This window comes from Populus nigra, chromosome 4 (genome assembly GCF_951802175.1).
Source record: "Populus nigra chromosome 4, ddPopNigr1.1, whole genome shotgun sequence".
NCBI classification, from domain to species: domain Eukaryota; kingdom Viridiplantae; phylum Streptophyta; class Magnoliopsida; order Malpighiales; family Salicaceae; genus Populus; species Populus nigra.
The window spans coordinates 5,920,263-5,938,704 of NC_084855.1; the positions used below are offsets into that span (position 1 = coordinate 5,920,263).

Below are 18,442 nucleotides of genomic sequence, written 5' to 3' on the forward strand. Positions count from 1 at the left end.
AATCTCATCCTCCAATTATCTTTGACTATGTTGCTATTAGAGAGGGTGATAAGGATTTGATGGATTCAGGTGGGGTCAGCTATGCAACGAGGGGATGGGGATTTTTTTGTGGGCAAAAATTAAATGTTCTGGAAGAATTTGGAATATTCTCAAACCCTCTTCTTTGCTTTCAAAATAATATTTTACACCATGAAAAATAAAAACTATATTCTCAAATATTATTAATAATTTCATTGTATGGTTGCAAGTGCTAGAAAAAGACACACACACACACGTGTGTGTGTGTGTGTTATTAATAATTTCATTGTATGATTTCAAATGCTAGAAAAAAATACACATACGCGTGTGTGTCATGTACCCAGATTTAAGAAAAAGTTCATGAAAAACAAAAATTAATGCTTTCATCTAAGTTTTAATTCACTTTCATCAAATGAGATTGGGCTATCATTTGTGAATTTATCCATACACATGCATAATATATACTACGGATCTTGTGTTCTCATCGACTCTTCTAAGATTAAAAGAATTTGACTCTATTAAAAATAGTTCAAGGCAGTGTTAATAAAGCTTTCAAAGATGAAGATCAAGTTGTGGCGATATCTCTTTAATAATCCCAATAAAATCCCAGTCAAGTTGTTCTACTAGTGAATTGGGATTTGCTAAATTTCATCATCCCTAGTATAAACAACTTGTATATCTAAAATAACATCAATAAGTTCTTTTTATGTTGATGATAAGGGTAATGAGATAAAGGTTTCAAAAGAATAATTAGGGATGTGATGTTGCAATCTATATATAACCAAGTACTTTATATTAAAAGTAGAGCTAATATCAAAGTTTAGTAGTAAATTAATAATATAAATACTTGACTCAACCATTTGTAACACTATAAATGATTTAATACTACTCGCCTATAATTTTTTACTGGTTTCAAATGAATGTCGTTCAGATCTAATTTTTATTATGAAATAATCTTTAATATTAAATGCATCATGACACTTGGCTTGGAATTTGTATTATTTATTATTTGCTTAAATTTATTTTATAATCTTAACATGCAAATCATGAACCCTGTATGTAAAAGACTTAGTCGGCTTAGAGATGCTAGTGTGAAGAGGCACATGAAGAAGACATATAGGCATCATAGGGTTGTAACCATGAACATCACATGAATAGGGGTGTGGAATGGAATAAACACTTTTTGAATCCCGAGTGGATAAAGTTCAGACATAACTTCATGAGTCATAAGCATCCTTATCTTTTTATCACAAATAAAGGGTAAGATTCAAGGAGCTTAGTATGCTGCTCAAGATTTCTGACATAATAAATATCAAGCATATAGGGTGAGGAATTAGGGATTTTAAAAGGACAATTATCTTAAAACTCTTCCAATACTGCACTTACTCTTTCAGGCAGTTTTATTATAGAGTCTCCTGAAACTTCTTTTATAACTAAGGAAGACACAACAAACTCGTCCTAAACCTTCATTTCAAACACTTTTGAACTTATTATGTTAACCACACTAACCTCTTTAAGTAGTGCCACGAGATAAATTCCCTTTACAATTAAACCCTACACAATTAGTTCTTCTTTGACTTCATTCTCAAACTCACTTGGACTCATTATGTTATGTCCATTTTTTTTCAAGCTTTTCCTTTTCTTATTCTTATCATTAGGTCTTGGAGGTAAATCAATGAGTTGGATCTTTCTACCATTAAAATGGAAAGAACATGAATTTTTATGATGTCCATATCATATATTCGTGGTCTGCCCAAAATAACATGTTCTATATTCATAGGAATCACATCACACCAAAATCTCATCATGGTAGTTTAGAAGTTTGATAGGGAAAATACATCTCTCTTGAATTGGCATAAAGGTGTTATTAATCCATGACATACTATATGACTTTGAATTGGGAACATAGTTTATGCCTAAGCAAGCTATAATATTGAAAGATACTACATTGATACAACTTCTATTATCAATAATAATCTTACAACCTTTATCACTCATACTTGATATAATCATTCTCCAATCTTTAGTTCCCTCATATTGTGTTAAGGCATATCTAACTATACCCAATTTAGTTCTCGCAAACTCTTTGGTTTTTATTTTTTAGGTTTTTTTAAATACATAAATGCAATATGAATGATAATTTTTTTAAAAAATAAAAGCCTTAAAGATCTTGTTAGACAATCTATGATTGTTTAACTTATAACAAAGATTACCTAAAGATTATACTTTTTTTGGGTTGGATCAACTTTTTCAAGGTTTAGTTATTGCAAATCACAAGTCATTCAACTGTCCTGACTCTAATAGTTATTCACATGAATTACCAGTGAGAAATCTTTCAAAAGCCATTTAAGAGATATGGATTTTTGTGTCTTTAAGTGTCAAGTTTTTAATTTATGTTTGTAGGTGTTTTTGTATCGTATGTTCTGTAATATAGTTTATAGCTTACAAAAAATATGAGGTATAATATTTTATTTATAGAAAAATTTGATAACCCATTAATGACAAAATATTACTTTTCCCCTGAACAATGTCACATGTATTATTCCAAGATAATTTTAGAAATTTATTCAATCAATTTCCTAATTGATTTTTATAAGTATATAATTGTAATCTCCTATAATAATTACATTCTAGTCTTTAATGTCTAAAACTTATTTACAATTAAGTTGCACTTTATTAATCATCTCAATTTAATTTCTGACCAATAATTTTTATATGGATGACTCATTAGGTTTTCTAATATATTAACCTAAATATAAATCATAATCCAAAGCAAGATAGGATTAAATAAATTAATTAAATATTTTAATTTATTATAAATTCAAAAAAAATATTGATTTATATTTGAAAATCAAGTAGAATGTCTAGCATTGTTTCATAATCCCCCAAATATTAGAAAAGTCATAAGTGACATGACTTAACATTTTAGTAATCAGTTTCTCAATGTAATTATTATCTCTTAATTAAGAATGTCCTAATTTATATATTATAGCATAGAGTGTGTCAAATTATGTTTGTTCTCAATACCATAGTCGTTTATTATTTGAATAAGAATTGAAACTATTTTTAAATCTCATTTCACTTTACATAAAAATTTTACAATCAATACCATTTGAGAACAAATTAAATATATTTTTTAAAACACCTAGGGTGATGAATCCTCTCTTGATTATTTAAATACCTTCGTATAGTTCATGTTATACTCAATATTTTTTTGTTTATTACCCTTGATTAGGACAACATATAGTCAGAATCAAAACATAACACTCATTATATGATAAATTGGTGATATCAAGTATAAGTATCACTTACATAACTGTCATATGAACATTTTCATAGACACTTGTGATCTTTTCATATGAAATTCTCATATTTGTCAATTTAGTGTAAATGTCATTTAACAAATACCTACGTATTAGTTTTAGATATTCATTATACTTCAACTTATAAGAACAAATATTTCTTTTCATAAATAAAAAAGCATGATATGTACAATCACAACGACTCTAATTAATGTTCAGTATTAATAGAGCATTAACTAAAAACTTTTAGGTACAATACTTTAATGAAATATGAATCTTATAATTATAACAACTTTATTTTTTTTTTCTAAAGTATTCTTATCACAAGGACTTTATATTTACTTTAGATTCATTAATCAAACATAAATGAATATTAAACATAAAAAAAGATTTTATTAATAATAAACATGTTTTTAAATGAACAAGGTCAGTTACATATAATCAATCAATTGGTTATAAAACATGTACATTAACATTGTTTATGATTGGTTCTAAGAATATCACTCAAGATCGAATCCATGGTAGTTATAAACTTAAAGTTTGGGTACTAGATGACTATTCACAAATATATACAACATTAGTATAAAGATGCAATGAGATCACTTCAATTCTTACAAGTGGAATAAAATATAAAGATAAAACTAATTTTGATTTTTTTAAAAGAATAAACAAGAATGCAGTGATAGATCTTTAAGTGCAAAGGATTAATCAAATAAAACTCACAACATTCCACCATTTTCGATAAGCTCCAGAATTAATACATAGTACTAATGACTAAATTTGAATGACAAAAAATGTAAGGTGAGCAAAAATATAAAAGTGTAATGCAAGAATAGTTCTTTTAGGCATAGAAGGTATTATCAATGATAATTTGAATAACAAGTGTATTACCAAATAAGTATAATTCAAAAAATCAAAAGGTAGAGTTATTTATCAATCAGATAGTAATGATAGTAATATCATTAAAGTAGTTTTGTATCTATCACCTTTTATTTGTTTTTTCTCTCTCTTTTTTTTATTATTGTCGTTTTCATCACTCATTTTTTTTTACCTTTTTTCACATCAATATAAAATTAAAATTAAAAAAAAACAAAACAAAACAATAGTAAATTAAGAAAGAGAATTCGACAGTTCTTTCGCACTCCCCTCTCCCAAACTTAGATTTGACATGGTTGAAAGTCTACCAGCGAAGACTTTGCTGAAATATTTGCACTTCCTTGTTATTAATCCAGTGAGTATAATGTCTGTACGAGCATAAAATATAATACAGGTAAGCATTTTTGGTTCGATCTGTTTTTTACAAAAAAAAAAAAACAACTAACCTGAATTTTTTTCTTTAAGATTTAAAACCAAACCAAAAATGATTTAAATTGATTATAAAGGTGCTTCTACAAAAAGACAAAGGGGTTCAATAATGGAGGTAACTTTATCGGTTTTTGTTTCTCTTCTAGATGTAACTACCAATAAATGATCATCCTATAAATAATATAGTAAAACAAATAAATTAAAGAAAAAAAAGCTCAATTAAGAAGTGTAAAAGGAATTAACAAAAGAAGATGGCTGGGAAGTCACCAAGGGGTTTGATGGAAATAAAAAGCCATGGTCAGTCAACGGTTCAAGTTTTTATGATGATATACAGTATATTGCACATATAACTCAATGTTTCTCAGACCACCTTAGCACTCCCTGTAAAAGGATGAAGAGAGAAGACTAGTAAACTTGAGACTGGAAGACTGAGAGATTGAGAGAATCATAGAGTTTGGAGGAGCAACTTTGATTTAGAGAAGAGAGATTGAAAGACAAAGATATTAATTTAGATTTAGAGATTGAGAATGTGACTGTGATTGTGGAGGGGGGGTGTTTGGTCTCTGATTGCCAGGGTTAGAATGTAATTCTTTTTATTTATAGTACCCTTGTTTTTTAGTAATTTTTGGATTGATTCGGTTTGGTCTGCTTAATTCAGTTTTAGCCTTGGAAACCAAAACTAAACTGAATCAATTTTTTTAAAGATTTTCTAATCAATTTAATCGGGTTTTTTTAGTTTTTTTTTAATTTTTTTAATTTAATTAATTTTTCAATTTTTATTTTAACCATAAAATATAGTGTGTGGATAAGCACGCCTAATGAAAATAAGAAGCAGCATATTGCATATAAACAGGCCAAGGAGAATTATGGTGGTTGTCATGCATTTCTGTCTAGCTCTGCCACTAATTTTACTAAATCACCCCATAAATGAACAAACGAAGGAACAGTGATTTTCGTTGGTCCAAGCCCATAAGGGGTTTCATTTAATGATCGGGTCTCACGGCCTCGTGGGCATCGATGGTCAAAAGAGATTGCGGATCATAAAAGCAATCTTGAATTTCTATTATATCCTCCTCTCCCAATTTCCAACGAACAAAAATAACGCACCTCGGCGCCATGGTTATATGTCCCCCGCACGCCCCTTCAAAAATCTATGCTCTCCCTGTCTTTCTGTCTACGTCATCCACACCGAATAACAATTGATACTATGGCAAGAAGAACAAGTCAGAGTCAGAATGAAAAGAACAAGGCAGGCACCTTCTTTCTAGCCACTCTAATTCTGTGGTTCGTCTCCGTTCTGTTCGAGATTATTTTCAACAAGCGCTCGGAGCTACTTTGGATTGTTGCTGGGGCTGTTTTTTTCCAGATAGCCAATTGGGTCGTTCGGTCTTTTATCTCTCGTGACCCTCTCTTTGTTAACACCTCCGTTTCTCTCCTCCACTCCACCATCATCTCCGTGTCAGGTTCTCAATATTTCTGTCATTCTGCTCTCTCTCTCTCTCTTTTCATTTGGGTTTCTGACATCTTATTGGAAGCTGTTTCTGATAATTATGGAAAGAATAGCTTGGTTTCTTTGCCTGCTGTGCGTCTTTCTGTATAAATGTTCATATTGGGAGGCAACAGTATAGTCACTGTTGCTTTTGTCGGTAACAGGCGCATCAGTTTTTTAAGCAATCCTTTCGATTATAAGTTAATCACCAACTACCAGAATTATGTGTATTGATGGAAAGGATGTTTAAAAGATGAGAGGTAGATTTTGAATTCAATGAAGTTTCTTGTGCTCAACTATTTTGATGCTTCTAAATTTCATGCTGCAACGTGCTTGCATTCCTTTGTGATGTGCTTCTTATCTTATCATTATTAATTCCTAGACTTGTCTGCTTGCTTCGCAGTGGTTTTCATTTTGGCAAATCAGCGTTTAAAAAACGGTCCCAATGGGATGTTTGAACATTCACAGCTCGTTGGAGGTACTTGGGAGTGGGCGTATGCTGCTTTGTGCTTCTCATGTGGTTATTTTGCATATGATCAGTTGGATATGCTCCATTACCGATTATACAGCGGTTCAATCCCTTCCATCCTGGTTCACCATCTGATACTTCTCGTCTGCTTTACTCTAGCTCTGTATCGAAACGTCACAATCAACTATCTTATTCTCACTCTGGTCTGCGAGGTATGTTTTCCTTTCAGGCCTTATGCAAACTCAATGCAGATGTGTTCCATAATGCTATCAATGAAATCCACTTTTCATACAGCTGCATTCAATATTTCTTCATGTGAGGAAAGTGCGGCGGATGGCTGGAGTTCGCGATGCTAAGAGCACTATTGTGAGGATGGAATGGGTTCTTAATTGGCTTACTTTCATTTTTGCAAGATCCTTGTCTCACATACTCATCACCATCAAGCTGATCGCTGACGCTCCCAGGTTTGAAAAGGGCGTGGTGTTGCCACTTGCTCTATTTGGGATGGCTGGAATGAATTTAATCAATGCTGGTCTCGGCATTGATCTGTTCAATGCCTTCACAAGAGAGAGAACTCCCCAGAAAAGCAGCCATCATCATGGTGAATGACTGGCAGAAAGGAGGGTAAAGGGAATGCTTATGCTGTGCTTTGTTCTCCTTGAGATTTCTTCAATTTGTTAGATTGATCTGTTTAAATTTGTTTGACCTGGCATGGATCTTTCTGCATTGAATTACTTCAGAAATTAGCCTTGTAAATCCTCTTTACGTGCTAATGTGATTTGTTTCGAACAATCTGTCGAACAACATAGTTATGTTAGTTATGGTATGTTTTTGAGTTTTAAATTTATTTTATTTTTGAAAAAAGTTAATTTTTTTTAAAAAAAGTTAATATTTTTTTTATTTTCAAATTATTTGTATCAACAATAATTTTTAAAATATATTATTTTAATATATTTTTAAATTAAAAAAAAAAACAATTTTAACGATGGTATTTTCTTAGTACAATGAATGACTGGATAATGACGGGACACGTGTGATCATTTCTACTATGTGTTCTCAAGGAGTCCTCTTTCTGGAACTTTCCGATTGTAATAATAATTGCCACCTGTAGCATGTTTTCGGCAACACGCCAGTTATAAAGATGTCTATGGGCATCTGAGAACAAAAGGTCCTACCGGGAGTCGAACCCAGGTCGCTGGATTCAAAGTCCAGAGTGCTAACCACTACACCATAGAACCTTGTGCTGTCGGTTGGCGAAGTACAAATATCTTATCTTATTTATTTTCTTATCACAAGGGTCCAGCCAGTGGTTCGTCGTTGTGGGTCCTTTAAGTTGGAATTGGAATTCAACTTCATAGCTCCATTCAAAAAATCAAACCGGCAGTGTAATATGTTGAAATATTGGATTGGAAAAGACATCTATGAGAGGTACTTTGATCTTTTTGTATATTTTTTATAAATATAAATATGAAGTAAGGAAAAAAAAATCAGATTTCATTGAGAGAGAGAGAACCAGAGGAAGAAGGAAAAAAAAGAAGGAAAGAAGAAGTGAATGTTGAAGATAAGGGTTTCTACGGTAATATCTTGATGCTTTTATGCTTGATTCTATCGGATGATTTGAGATGTTTAATTGATGTTATAAAATGTTAATTTTGCTTAAAATTATTGGTATGCATGAAGATTAAAGTGATGGGTTTTTTTTGATAGGTTGAATATTTTTTAAAGATTTTCAATTTTAGAAGACTAGTAGATTAGAATTATGAAATCTTCATCAACCGATTTACTTAATAGTTTTAATTGATGAGTTCACCTAATAATAAAAAATAATAAATTTTATTACATCTAATTAGTTTAGATAATATTTAATATCGATTGGAATGGATCTGTTTTAGTTTTATAATTATATTTTTAATTTTAATTTTAAAGTTATGATAATGTTTTAAATAATTTTTAAATATTTTATTTATTTATTTTAAGTTTTGCTGATATTTCATTTCTTAACAATTCTTAAATTCAAATTTAACATTCAATCCAATTATATTTTTTATTTTTTTTTATTTTTTTAGTTTCAGATTATTTTTTATATTTTTAAATCGTTTTGATATGATAATATTAAAAATAAATTTTAAATAATAATAATAATAATAATATATTATTTTAATATATTTTTACATAAAAATTATTTTAAAAATCAATTTTTACCGTTCTCAAAACCATGCACTTAATTTGTTATAACTTGGCTTCTAAAGAAATATATATATATATATATATATATAGACACACTTATATATATAGACACACACACACACACAAAATAAAAACTCCACTTCGTGAGTTGTGACCATCTTTCCTACCCCTTTCCAATGCTGTTTGAGCAGACACCCACACCCTCAGTCAAATTCTTTATTCATTTTCATAGCCAAACCAAATGCTGGAAAGCATAACTTCTTTGGCTGTAATGACTTTAGGAAGTTGAACCATCTAGCAATAATAGAGTTGATGCCAGGAATTCAAAATACCAATCTTGAAGCTAGACTGACGGGAGCATTTTCGCTGCAGAGTAGCATGAACACAAAATCCAAGCGGTCTAAATTTAAAACTTTGCTTGGATTTAATATTCTGAGAACATCATTCATGTATAATGAAATCCATCTAATTTAGTACTGCTGATTAAACAGCTTTTAATCAGCATTCAACCAATTCCCCATTTTACAAATAACAAATCATCAATCTACCTTTTAGTTTTTATAATTTCCGACTACTTGAACCGTTGCTAAATTTCTAGCTGTATCCCATTCTTACTTCGAGAGAAAAATTTTGCAAAACCATTTCGGTTCTTCTCAGAACTGACGTGATTTGAGGACACAGCAGATGAAGCTGACGATGATACAGATGGGGGTGAGTCTCCTTCGTTTATATTTACTGCAGGGCCAGAATTCTCATTGTCAATTCTCAAAGAACCGGAATTTCTCTTAGGTGAAAATGTTTCATTGGAGTGTAACTTCCATGGTTCTCCATTACCTTTAGGAATTGCTGATCCTCCAGCAGAGAACTCTGGTATGCTTGCAGTGTCAATCAAGAAGTCCTTTAGAGTTGCCAGAGATTTCAGCTGATTCCCTAGAGACGCTATTGTTTTCTGGCATTCAGCAAGTTTATTAGCAGCTACATCAAAGTCCTCCTGCTACACACAAGTCTAACATTTAGTAAACTTGGGACACAAAACGAGTCTATCTACAATGTAGATAGCTGCATGATAGAGGTTAATGAAAAAATAATGCAGATGATATTGCTTATTGACCTGCTTTATCTTTGGTTCACCACTTGAGCTTACATTTTGCTGGAGCTCTTCTTCCTGTTTCTTTCTTGAGAGCTCCTCCTCGAGTTCATGATACTTGAGTGCGATTTCTGCTGACAGAACCCTCTCCTTTTCAATCTCTCCTTGTATTGAGTTAACTTTTGCAGACATGGTCCGAGCCTCTGCTTCCATGCTAACGAGTTGAAATTCAATTTGCTGCTTTGATTCATTTGTCAACAATAGCTCCTCTTGTAACTCCACCAACTTCTGTTGGGCCTCGCTCAGCTGAAGTTGTGATGCTTCATTCCTGTCCTGACTTTCATTTAGAGCCATCTCCAACTCATCCATCTCTGCTTTAATCCTCTCTAACTTCTCTTCCAATTCAAACTTTTCTCCTTCCACCTTCTGTAACTTCTCTTCCAATTCAAACTTTTCTCCTTCCACCTTCTGTAACTTCTCTTCCAATTCAGCAGTTCGTTTTGCCATGACTTCAAGCTCAGCTCTCAATGAGCTTTCATCATCAACTGATTGTTTGATAACAGCTTCCGCTTTAGAATTATCAGTTCCAGTTTCATTCTCGGACAAAGCAGCAAGTTGTTCCATTTCAAGAAAATCATCCATGAGATCAATTTCGACAGAAGAGGCTGGGAGATTTCTATTGATAGATTTTTCATTCTTGAATTGATTAAGCTCTGAAATTAATGAAGATGCCCACGAGTCTAAGCAACTTTGTTCAGACTTGTATGGCTCCGAGCAACTAACTTTACGAGCATCCAGCTCCACAGCATTAAGCTTCTCCCCGCTGTCTGATTGACTGTCAGGGAGAGACTCAACATAAATTGAGGACGCAGCAGAAGTCTTGTGATCATTAACAGAGGATGGTTTACATGCTGCTGCTTTTAGCCTCCGGCACTCAGCTTCAAGCTTGGCCACCTTCTTTATGCTCTCCAAATGTTGTTTGCTGGCTGCTTCAGCTGCTTGAGTGCTCAAGTCCCTTTCAATTGTTCTGATTTCTAACTCTTCAGACTGGGAAAGGAGCTCGAGTTTCAGGGTAGCATTCTCTTGCTCCAAATATTCAAGCTTCTGGCACAGTTCATCAACAATCGGAGCAGGGAATTCAGACTTGGCAGCAGCTTCTTTTGTCTTGAGCTCAATAAACTGGTTCTCAAGTTCAGATTTAATGGATTCCCACTCGAGACTTTTCTGTACCACAGCTTCATGGATCTTTTCTTCCAGCTCTTCTCTTGCTTGCCTCAGCTGCCTAACACATTCTTTGAGGGCCCCATCAAGATGGCTCACCCGATCTTCCAATCCAGCTTTCTGCTGAATTGCAACTTCAAGTTGTTTCTTGAGAGCTGTTACTTCATTCTCAGCCTTTTCCCAGCCTATAAATTCATTGAGTACATTAGTAGAGGATAAAGCAAGAGCTGCTATGCTTCGTTCCAAAAAATGTCATCGGAAATTTGAATTTAAATGAACTCCTATATATGACATTTTGGAGAGAACTCCTTTATAATAAAAAGAACAAAGAATAATCCACAGATCTTGCAATTAGTTCAGGATATGCGGAGTCTTAAAACAATCAGGGAATATATAAAAATGGTGTATTACATACATGGTTTGTTTTAAAAATATAACAAGAAAGTAGTAGAAATTGAGTCTGTACACTAGTATCTAACTAAATACCTGCAACAGCTTCTTCAGCGACTTTTACATGCTGCTTTACCAAGTCGTCTTTGGCACTAACATTCACAAGAGCAGCTGATAACTTGTCTGTCAAACTCTTAATCCTATCATTGACATCTTCATCCGTAGTTATAGTTTTTGATGTGACTTCGGGTGATTGAGCACTATCAGTAGGAGATGCTTTTGAGGGGTCCTGCTTCAACAATGAGAATGTGGGCAAAACCAATTATTCAAAAAAGAAAAATTTGAAGCCTGTGAGAAAATAGAAAAGCCAACGCATGGAGGAAGAGCAAGGCAACTCGACAACCATTTTTCTCACTGGAGTGAAAAATTCAACAGTGTTTTATTTGATAATTGAAAACAGATGAAGCAACATTTTGAGTTTTCTGCTCATAGTAAATGTCCAATTAATGATCTGAACAAGGATCCTAGCAAGAGTGCATCATCCTCTCTTTCTCAAAACTACAAAGAAGGAGTGTTTAGCTGATGTGAGGTGCCTCCAAACAGGAGCAAGTTGAACACTTGTATTACTGAGATTAGATTGAAACAGTAAATAGATTGACAACCTCATGGAATTAAAACAGAAACCTTGCGAGAGGGTCGAATGATTCGCTATGAATAAATTGCAACTCTCTTGTGAACCAAGGTATGAATAATGGTGTTTGTGACCATATATGGTGATTGAGTTAGAGACTTGAGCAGAACATATTAAAATTTCACAGGAGGAGGGCTATTCAGCCACCGACCTGATCATCAGAGAATCTCTCAGAATGTGAAGATATTGACCCCGAACTGTCTGTTTCACCAGGACTCCTCTCAGAAGACTTCCGCTTCCACAACCATTTCCTCTTTTCCATCGCAAGATATGGCAATCAGACACTAGCTATCTCATCAATAAGTATTTATCTGCATATAATTGTACATCTTTGGCACCGAATTACCAAAAATGTTTCTATGCGTCAATACATGAGTTGCAAGAAATTCAGAGACAAAAAAATGGATGCACAAGAAAAATTATATTGTATAGCAGGATAAAAGGTGCAGGCAGGAAAAGGCCCTTTCAGTATGCAGAAACGAACAGCTTCTGTTGACAATCTAAAACATTAAACAAAAAGATGACTTGTCTTCTAATTTTATCAGCTTTGCTTTGAATCCACCCAATAACCATCCAACCCCAACAACAACACCAAAAGATGACACCTTTAAGGACCCCAGCGGGAAACAGAGACAAATTGACCAACAGCCATGGATGGAGAAGTTAAGAAATGGAACTGGTAAGAACAGATAACAAAGAAATCACCAGAGACCCAATTATTTAGTTACAAAATGGGAACAACCCACCGGACAAAGAACATTTGAATCTTCCAAAAAAAAACCCTCAAAGCAAAACATGAACCAGTATTAATGAAACAGTAACTGTTAACAAAAAAACTCACAAGGAGAAAAGAAAGAAGAAAAACCCAGTACACCCTGTTCAAAAGATCCCAACTTTGGGTTACCTATCAAAGCATACAACCCAAAAATACTGTTGAGGATTCCAAAGACATAAAAATAATATTTAATTACAGTGGAGTTGAAAGGAACAGAGTTGGAAAGATAGAGATCAAATACCTTTGACCGGAGATGGAAACAAAAGCCAGAGTGATGAATGTGAAACAAAACAGATGGAATTGGGTTCAAGATTTAAGATTTGCTGAGAAACACGGGGATTAATAAAACAAACAAAAAACAATAATATAGCTCTTGCAAAAATCTGTGGAATGTCAGCCAGGAGATATTAATATCAAGATACACAACATTAACTGGGCAGGTGAAAAGTGGGTTTCTATTTCTTGTTTTTTAGCTCTACTTTCTCTTTCTCTCTCGCTTTAAATTATTTCTCTTGTTTTTCACATAATTTGAAAGGAAAAAAAAAAGGGAGCGGAAGTGCATGTGACTGTGAATGTGGAGCTGTGAGCAAAAGAGGAAAAAGACTGGAGAGGGAGAGGGAGAGTGGGAGTGGGAGTGTGAGACCTCAAAAAAACAGCTTTTCAGCTTTTCTTGTCTGGTACAGACGATAAGAAATTAATAACTAATTTTTTATTTAATGTGTTTGAAATTAGGGGCTCAACTCTCGTTCCCGCCCATCGAGTAGCAAATAGTGATTAATGGATTATATATTTGTATTATTCGATTTTTTAATAAAAAAAAGTTTGGAGAGACGCTCTCTCTGTCGCTTTGTCTTTGAATTTTGAGTCATTTTCATGCTTTCTTTGCTCTCTCTGTACGTTTTCAGCTTTTTTTCTTGAACAAAAAAAATTGCCAACAGTTGTTTATTTGTTTGTATTTGGATTTTTGGGGGTTGTGGAGGAATCCAATAATAACGTTGCGTTAGCGGGGGGAGGCCGGAGGGAGTGGTGGCCTTTACTGCGGTCTCGTATCTCTCTTTTTTTAAAAAAAAAACTATGAAGCCAGAGACAGAGGATATTGTGAATTTGCGATCCCATTTCTCGAGATGTGTGCCGATCCTTACATCTGACGATTCGGAGAGCACGGCGCATGTATTTTCGAAGTTCGGTTTTATTTTTTAATTTCTTCATGTTTCTTTTTCTATTGACGGAAAACTTCTCCGGTGGGAAATAAAATATACTTGGACTTTGACCACCTTGCTGATCATCCAATGCGTATAAGCCACGACATTATACGAAAAACGGGTTTCTTTTATCATGGAGAAAATGTTACCGTTTCTCGGCATAGTAAAAAATTAATATTCCAAATCTCACGTCTAAAATTCGGTCCGGACTCACAGCTCAATCCAGGATCTGGTCTACCCGGCTTCCAGTCCGGACCAAGTTTAAAAAAATTAATTTAAAGTTAATTTTACTGTTTATTATATAGTTGACTCGGTTAAAATTTAGTTTAAATTAAAAAAAAGATATCATTAATTTGTTATTACAAGTTTAGTTACTGTATAGGAATAAAAACAAGGAAGACATATTTTTTGTATTTTCTATTCTAAAAGTAAATAAATACACTTTAAGATTATTTTAAATGTAAATTTATTTTATGTATTTGTTTTTATCTCTTCAACAAAAACATGTTATTATTTACATATTCATCTTTTTATATCTCTGGACACTAACCAAATACAACATTAACTTTTTATTGTGCATAATAATATCATAAATACGTTGCTAGTAAATTACAAGGAAAAAAAATAACAAAGTAAAATCAATTCATCCGTCACTACAAAAATATTTTTAGGGTTGATTAATATATGGTTTGCCTACAGTCTTTTTATCACACTAGCGGACATCTAAAAGGTGTGGCAAAACTACCACGTAGCTTTTAAGCGAGATTAATGTGGATTCCGATACTCTTTCTATCCCTTAATTTTTTATAGTTATTAAAAAAAATTCATGGTTTCACTTTCTCAAGAATTCAACTTGATGATTTATTATTTTTATTTTTTATTTGATTATTGTTGTGTACAAAAAAAAGCTCTGGCATTAAATTAATATTTGATTTTACAAAAAATACAAAATATGATCTATTATCCACAAGAAATTAAAAACACTATTCATTCAGCGTTTTTTCGAGGAAATTTTCCTTGAGATTATTCTTAAATTTTATTCTAATCTCTCTAATTTGACAATTATATATATTTTTTTTTGTCCAAAACTTTGTTCCGTTAGCATTTAGATCTTTAGGTATGAGAGAAGAATGAAAAAATTATAGAAAAAACACGAGAAAAGAGAGAAAGTAATTAATTGTCTAAATTCCATTAATAAAAAACCTTGTTCTTTATGGTAATGAGTTTTATTTGGTAATAAAAGTTTCATTAAGATGGTTTTTATTATTTGTATTGTTGAAAAAAATAGTTGGGGATTGAAAACTAAAAAAATTGGTTTAATCTTGCATTTTATATATATATAAATACTCTCAGGGGTATTATGGATTGAGAAATTGATTTGTTGAGGATTCAATAGTTTTTTTCAAATCTTTTTAAGTAAAAATTGACTTTTAGGTTGAAGAGCCCATAATTGGATTTTTCGACCACCACTTCAGTGAGCAGATTATGAAAATGCATGCAATATGTTGTTTATTTTTTTTCAATAAAAAGGATATCTTCCACCAATAGGCCTAAGCCAAAAACACATAGAAGGCCAAGCATATAGACTTAGCCTTGTCGCAACCCACTACTTGGCTGTTTCTACCCTTTATATATTTTTTAATTTAAAATTAGTGTAATTAAAAGAAATTCAAAATGCCCGATCAATAATCATCAATTTTAATTGAAATTCATTAGAATGAATTGATTAGCAATGATCCTAGATATTATTTAATAAAATATTATTTGAGATTTACTTGGTTTTTGTATAAAATTATGTTTTTTTTTTCACACCTCTATGTTTTTCCCCGCATTTCCAAAAAAACAATGTTTGTGTTAAATAGACAAAAAGGTTGTAAACCGAGATTTTTTTTTTTATCATTATCCTGAATTGTTCAAATTTCTCCGGGCATGTGTTATGATTACTTTTGATATTTTTTAAATGAGTTACACGTAACAAAAATATATATTCTTTGCTAGAATAAAAGATACTAATAAGAAAAGGTTGGATTCTACTATTAAATTAGTTTGTTTTGATGAAATTTAAATTATTATTTATCTCACAACAAGTATTATTTCCATGTAATTAAATATAAATAATAAAGAGCTGTGTTACCAAGATGAGATATTACAATCTCATCTATTTCTTATCTATAATTAGCATTAATTTTTTCTATATTCCAATTTTTTTTTATCATACCCGTAGCGAAGATTGGTTTACTTGCTAATATATTATTATTTCAAGTATGAATTAAATTCCTGCATGGAAAAATTAGTAGATTTTCCTCAAATCTCAAGAGACAAGCTTTTGCCATCAACATGATCATTATTGTGAATTATCAGCAACACTTCCCTTACCTTCATAATTGCATTCGTTTCCATTTAAGGGAAAAGGGGCTTTCACTGATCAACTTTCATCCTCACAGTTCCCCTCCGATGCAAAGCAGGAAGGGAAGAAAATCTCTCTTCTTTCTTCCAGTCCTGGTGTATATTTCTTCGTTATAAACAACAACATCAATCATGGAGGGAGCTTGTCAAATCCAAACACTTTCCACTCACGTGGAAGACAGACAAAGTCGAGGAGGCCACGGCGGATATAATGTGCTTCTCATTTGGGAGGGCCCGAATATTTTTTCACGAGGGTCCACCCAACAAGTTAACCCTTCCCGGAATAATTGTGCGCTTTTTTATCTAGTTTTCCACCAGGATTATATATCTAGCAACTATATATACGCTAGCAAGTAGAATGAATTATGATGTGAAAGTTCGTGTATGTGTTTATATACAATATAGATGAGACAAGATCAGGGAAGAAGCTGGGACGCATTTTCACATGACAAGAACAATTATAGTTTTATATTTAATAATTGAATGACTGTTTTTGTTGTTTTTAATTATTTTTCTGGTTATTTTTGTATATATTCTGGGTTTTTACATTATATAAACAATCATTATTTTTTTACTAGATTATTAAATTAAAATTTCTCAAAGCATATTAAAGTGTTTATTCTCTATTAATTTCTCTAATCTTAGAATTTAATTTAGGTTTTATCCATGCTACATTTTACAAATACAATGGCAATAAAAGAAAGTTTCAAGTGCCAAGACTAGCCAGGAACAAATGTGAATAGATATTTCAAGATTTTTTCTATATATATATATATATATATATTTTAAGAGCACAATATGAACAAAAAAAAGTTACTCGCCTTGGAATTATACAAAAACTAATACTATATTAAAATTTATAATGTGAACTACGAGATTTTGTAGTTGCAAAGCATCTTTTGTAACACAGAATACGCCAAGGTCGAGCTGGGAGTCATTGTAAACAGACGAGATTTTTTTTTATTTTTTTTTAAAAAAGGTTCAAAGTTATTAATTAATCAGCAAGTCAATCTCCACGCCAATTTGCTTCAAGCATGGAGGTTAAATTCATATAATTACCACGGTACATATATTTTAAACAAATGGGTAGCTGCAAAAGTTAAAATTAAAGATCAAGGGGATTATGATCAAACAAAAGAGAAGGTCTGCAATATATAGCAACAAGAAATTAGAAAGCTTATGGAGGTGTAATAATACCTAATAGGTGGCCCCATATATGCAAAATTTGCCCCTCTAAAAGTTTATTCCCGTTGCTACGAATCATAGCACTATAGCAGACAACTTCCGGAACCAATGGTCTTACTGCTCATGATAACCTAGAGAGAACCGCAAATTAACTATCTGGGGTTAAGGTACCGGAGGGATACAAAAATGGAAGAGAGGAGGAAACCCCAACCAGCACGGCAGCAACCCCGCCCCCGCTCCCCCCAAAAAAAAAGAAAAGGGGGCATCAAAATTCAAAGCAGCCCCACATAACGTGCATGTACATGAATTTTTCTTCTTTTCAAATGACAGTTGGAGCCATCGATATAAAATGCGTCACTACTGGTGTTTGCTGTTCTCTGCTAGCTAGAGCAACACAGTCAGCGAACGTTAAGTGCAATGAAGTGCCAAATGAAAATGAAGCTAAACTATACAGATCAGTCAAGAAGTTAGAAAATTGTGATCACATCCATCTCTTCTCGCCGATGGCTGAAATTATGTTATGCCAGGCTGTTTGTTGGGTCTTCATAAGTTGATTTATGGGATCATGATTAATATGAGGCCGTGAGTAGTCTGTACTATATATTGATTGATGACATAAGTCAAAAGATGATGCGTTCATATCTCGGTGTAGGTCACAAGCACCAGCTTTCTGCTGTTGGTGTCTGTCCACTGTCCCGTGTTGTGCGAGTAAGAT

At 32.7% G+C, this 18,442-nt stretch overlaps 2 protein-coding genes and 1 non-coding gene across 10 annotated transcripts; 1 reads left to right on the forward strand and 2 right to left on the reverse strand.

Moving 5' to 3' along the window:
* Positions 1 to 5,630: 5,630 nt before the first annotated feature.
* LOC133691533 (uncharacterized) lies at positions 5,631 to 7,375 on the forward strand. The gene is made up of 3 exons (XM_062112074.1): positions 5,631 to 6,088; positions 6,518 to 6,795; positions 6,878 to 7,375. The coding sequence occupies exons 1-3, from the start codon at positions 5,779 to 5,781 to the stop codon at positions 7,190 to 7,192; spliced, it is 903 nt and encodes a 300-aa protein (XP_061968058.1). The 5' UTR covers positions 5,631 to 5,778; the 3' UTR covers positions 7,193 to 7,375.
* Positions 7,376 to 7,749: 374 nt separating this feature from the next.
* On the reverse strand, positions 7,750 to 7,821 carry TRNAQ-UUG (transfer RNA glutamine (anticodon UUG)). Its single transcript has one exon. It is a non-coding gene; the product is annotated as a tRNA-Gln (tRNA).
* A 1,350-nt stretch (positions 7,822 to 9,171) lies between these two features.
* LOC133692706 (filament-like plant protein) lies at positions 9,172 to 13,646 on the reverse strand. 8 transcript variants are annotated; one of them, XM_062113819.1, is made up of 6 exons: positions 13,176 to 13,645; positions 13,001 to 13,063; positions 12,311 to 12,488; positions 11,565 to 11,760; positions 9,882 to 11,263; positions 9,172 to 9,764 (listed from the first exon to the last, which is right to left on the reverse strand). In XM_062113819.1, the coding sequence occupies exons 3-6, from the start codon at positions 12,419 to 12,421 to the stop codon at positions 9,357 to 9,359; spliced, it is 2,097 nt and encodes a 698-aa protein (XP_061969803.1). In that variant the 5' UTR covers positions 12,422 to 12,488; positions 13,001 to 13,063; positions 13,176 to 13,645; the 3' UTR covers positions 9,172 to 9,356. The 8 variants fall into 8 exon arrangements, with proteins under 8 accessions (XP_061969803.1, XP_061969809.1, XP_061969807.1 ...); XM_062113825.1 differs by lacking the exon at positions 13,001 to 13,063 and having other exon boundaries at positions 9,172 to 9,505; positions 9,605 to 9,764; positions 13,176 to 13,642; XM_062113823.1 differs by lacking the exon at positions 13,001 to 13,063 and having other exon boundaries at positions 9,172 to 9,761; positions 9,915 to 11,263; positions 13,176 to 13,646.
* Between the last annotated feature and the right edge of the window lie 4,796 nt (positions 13,647 to 18,442).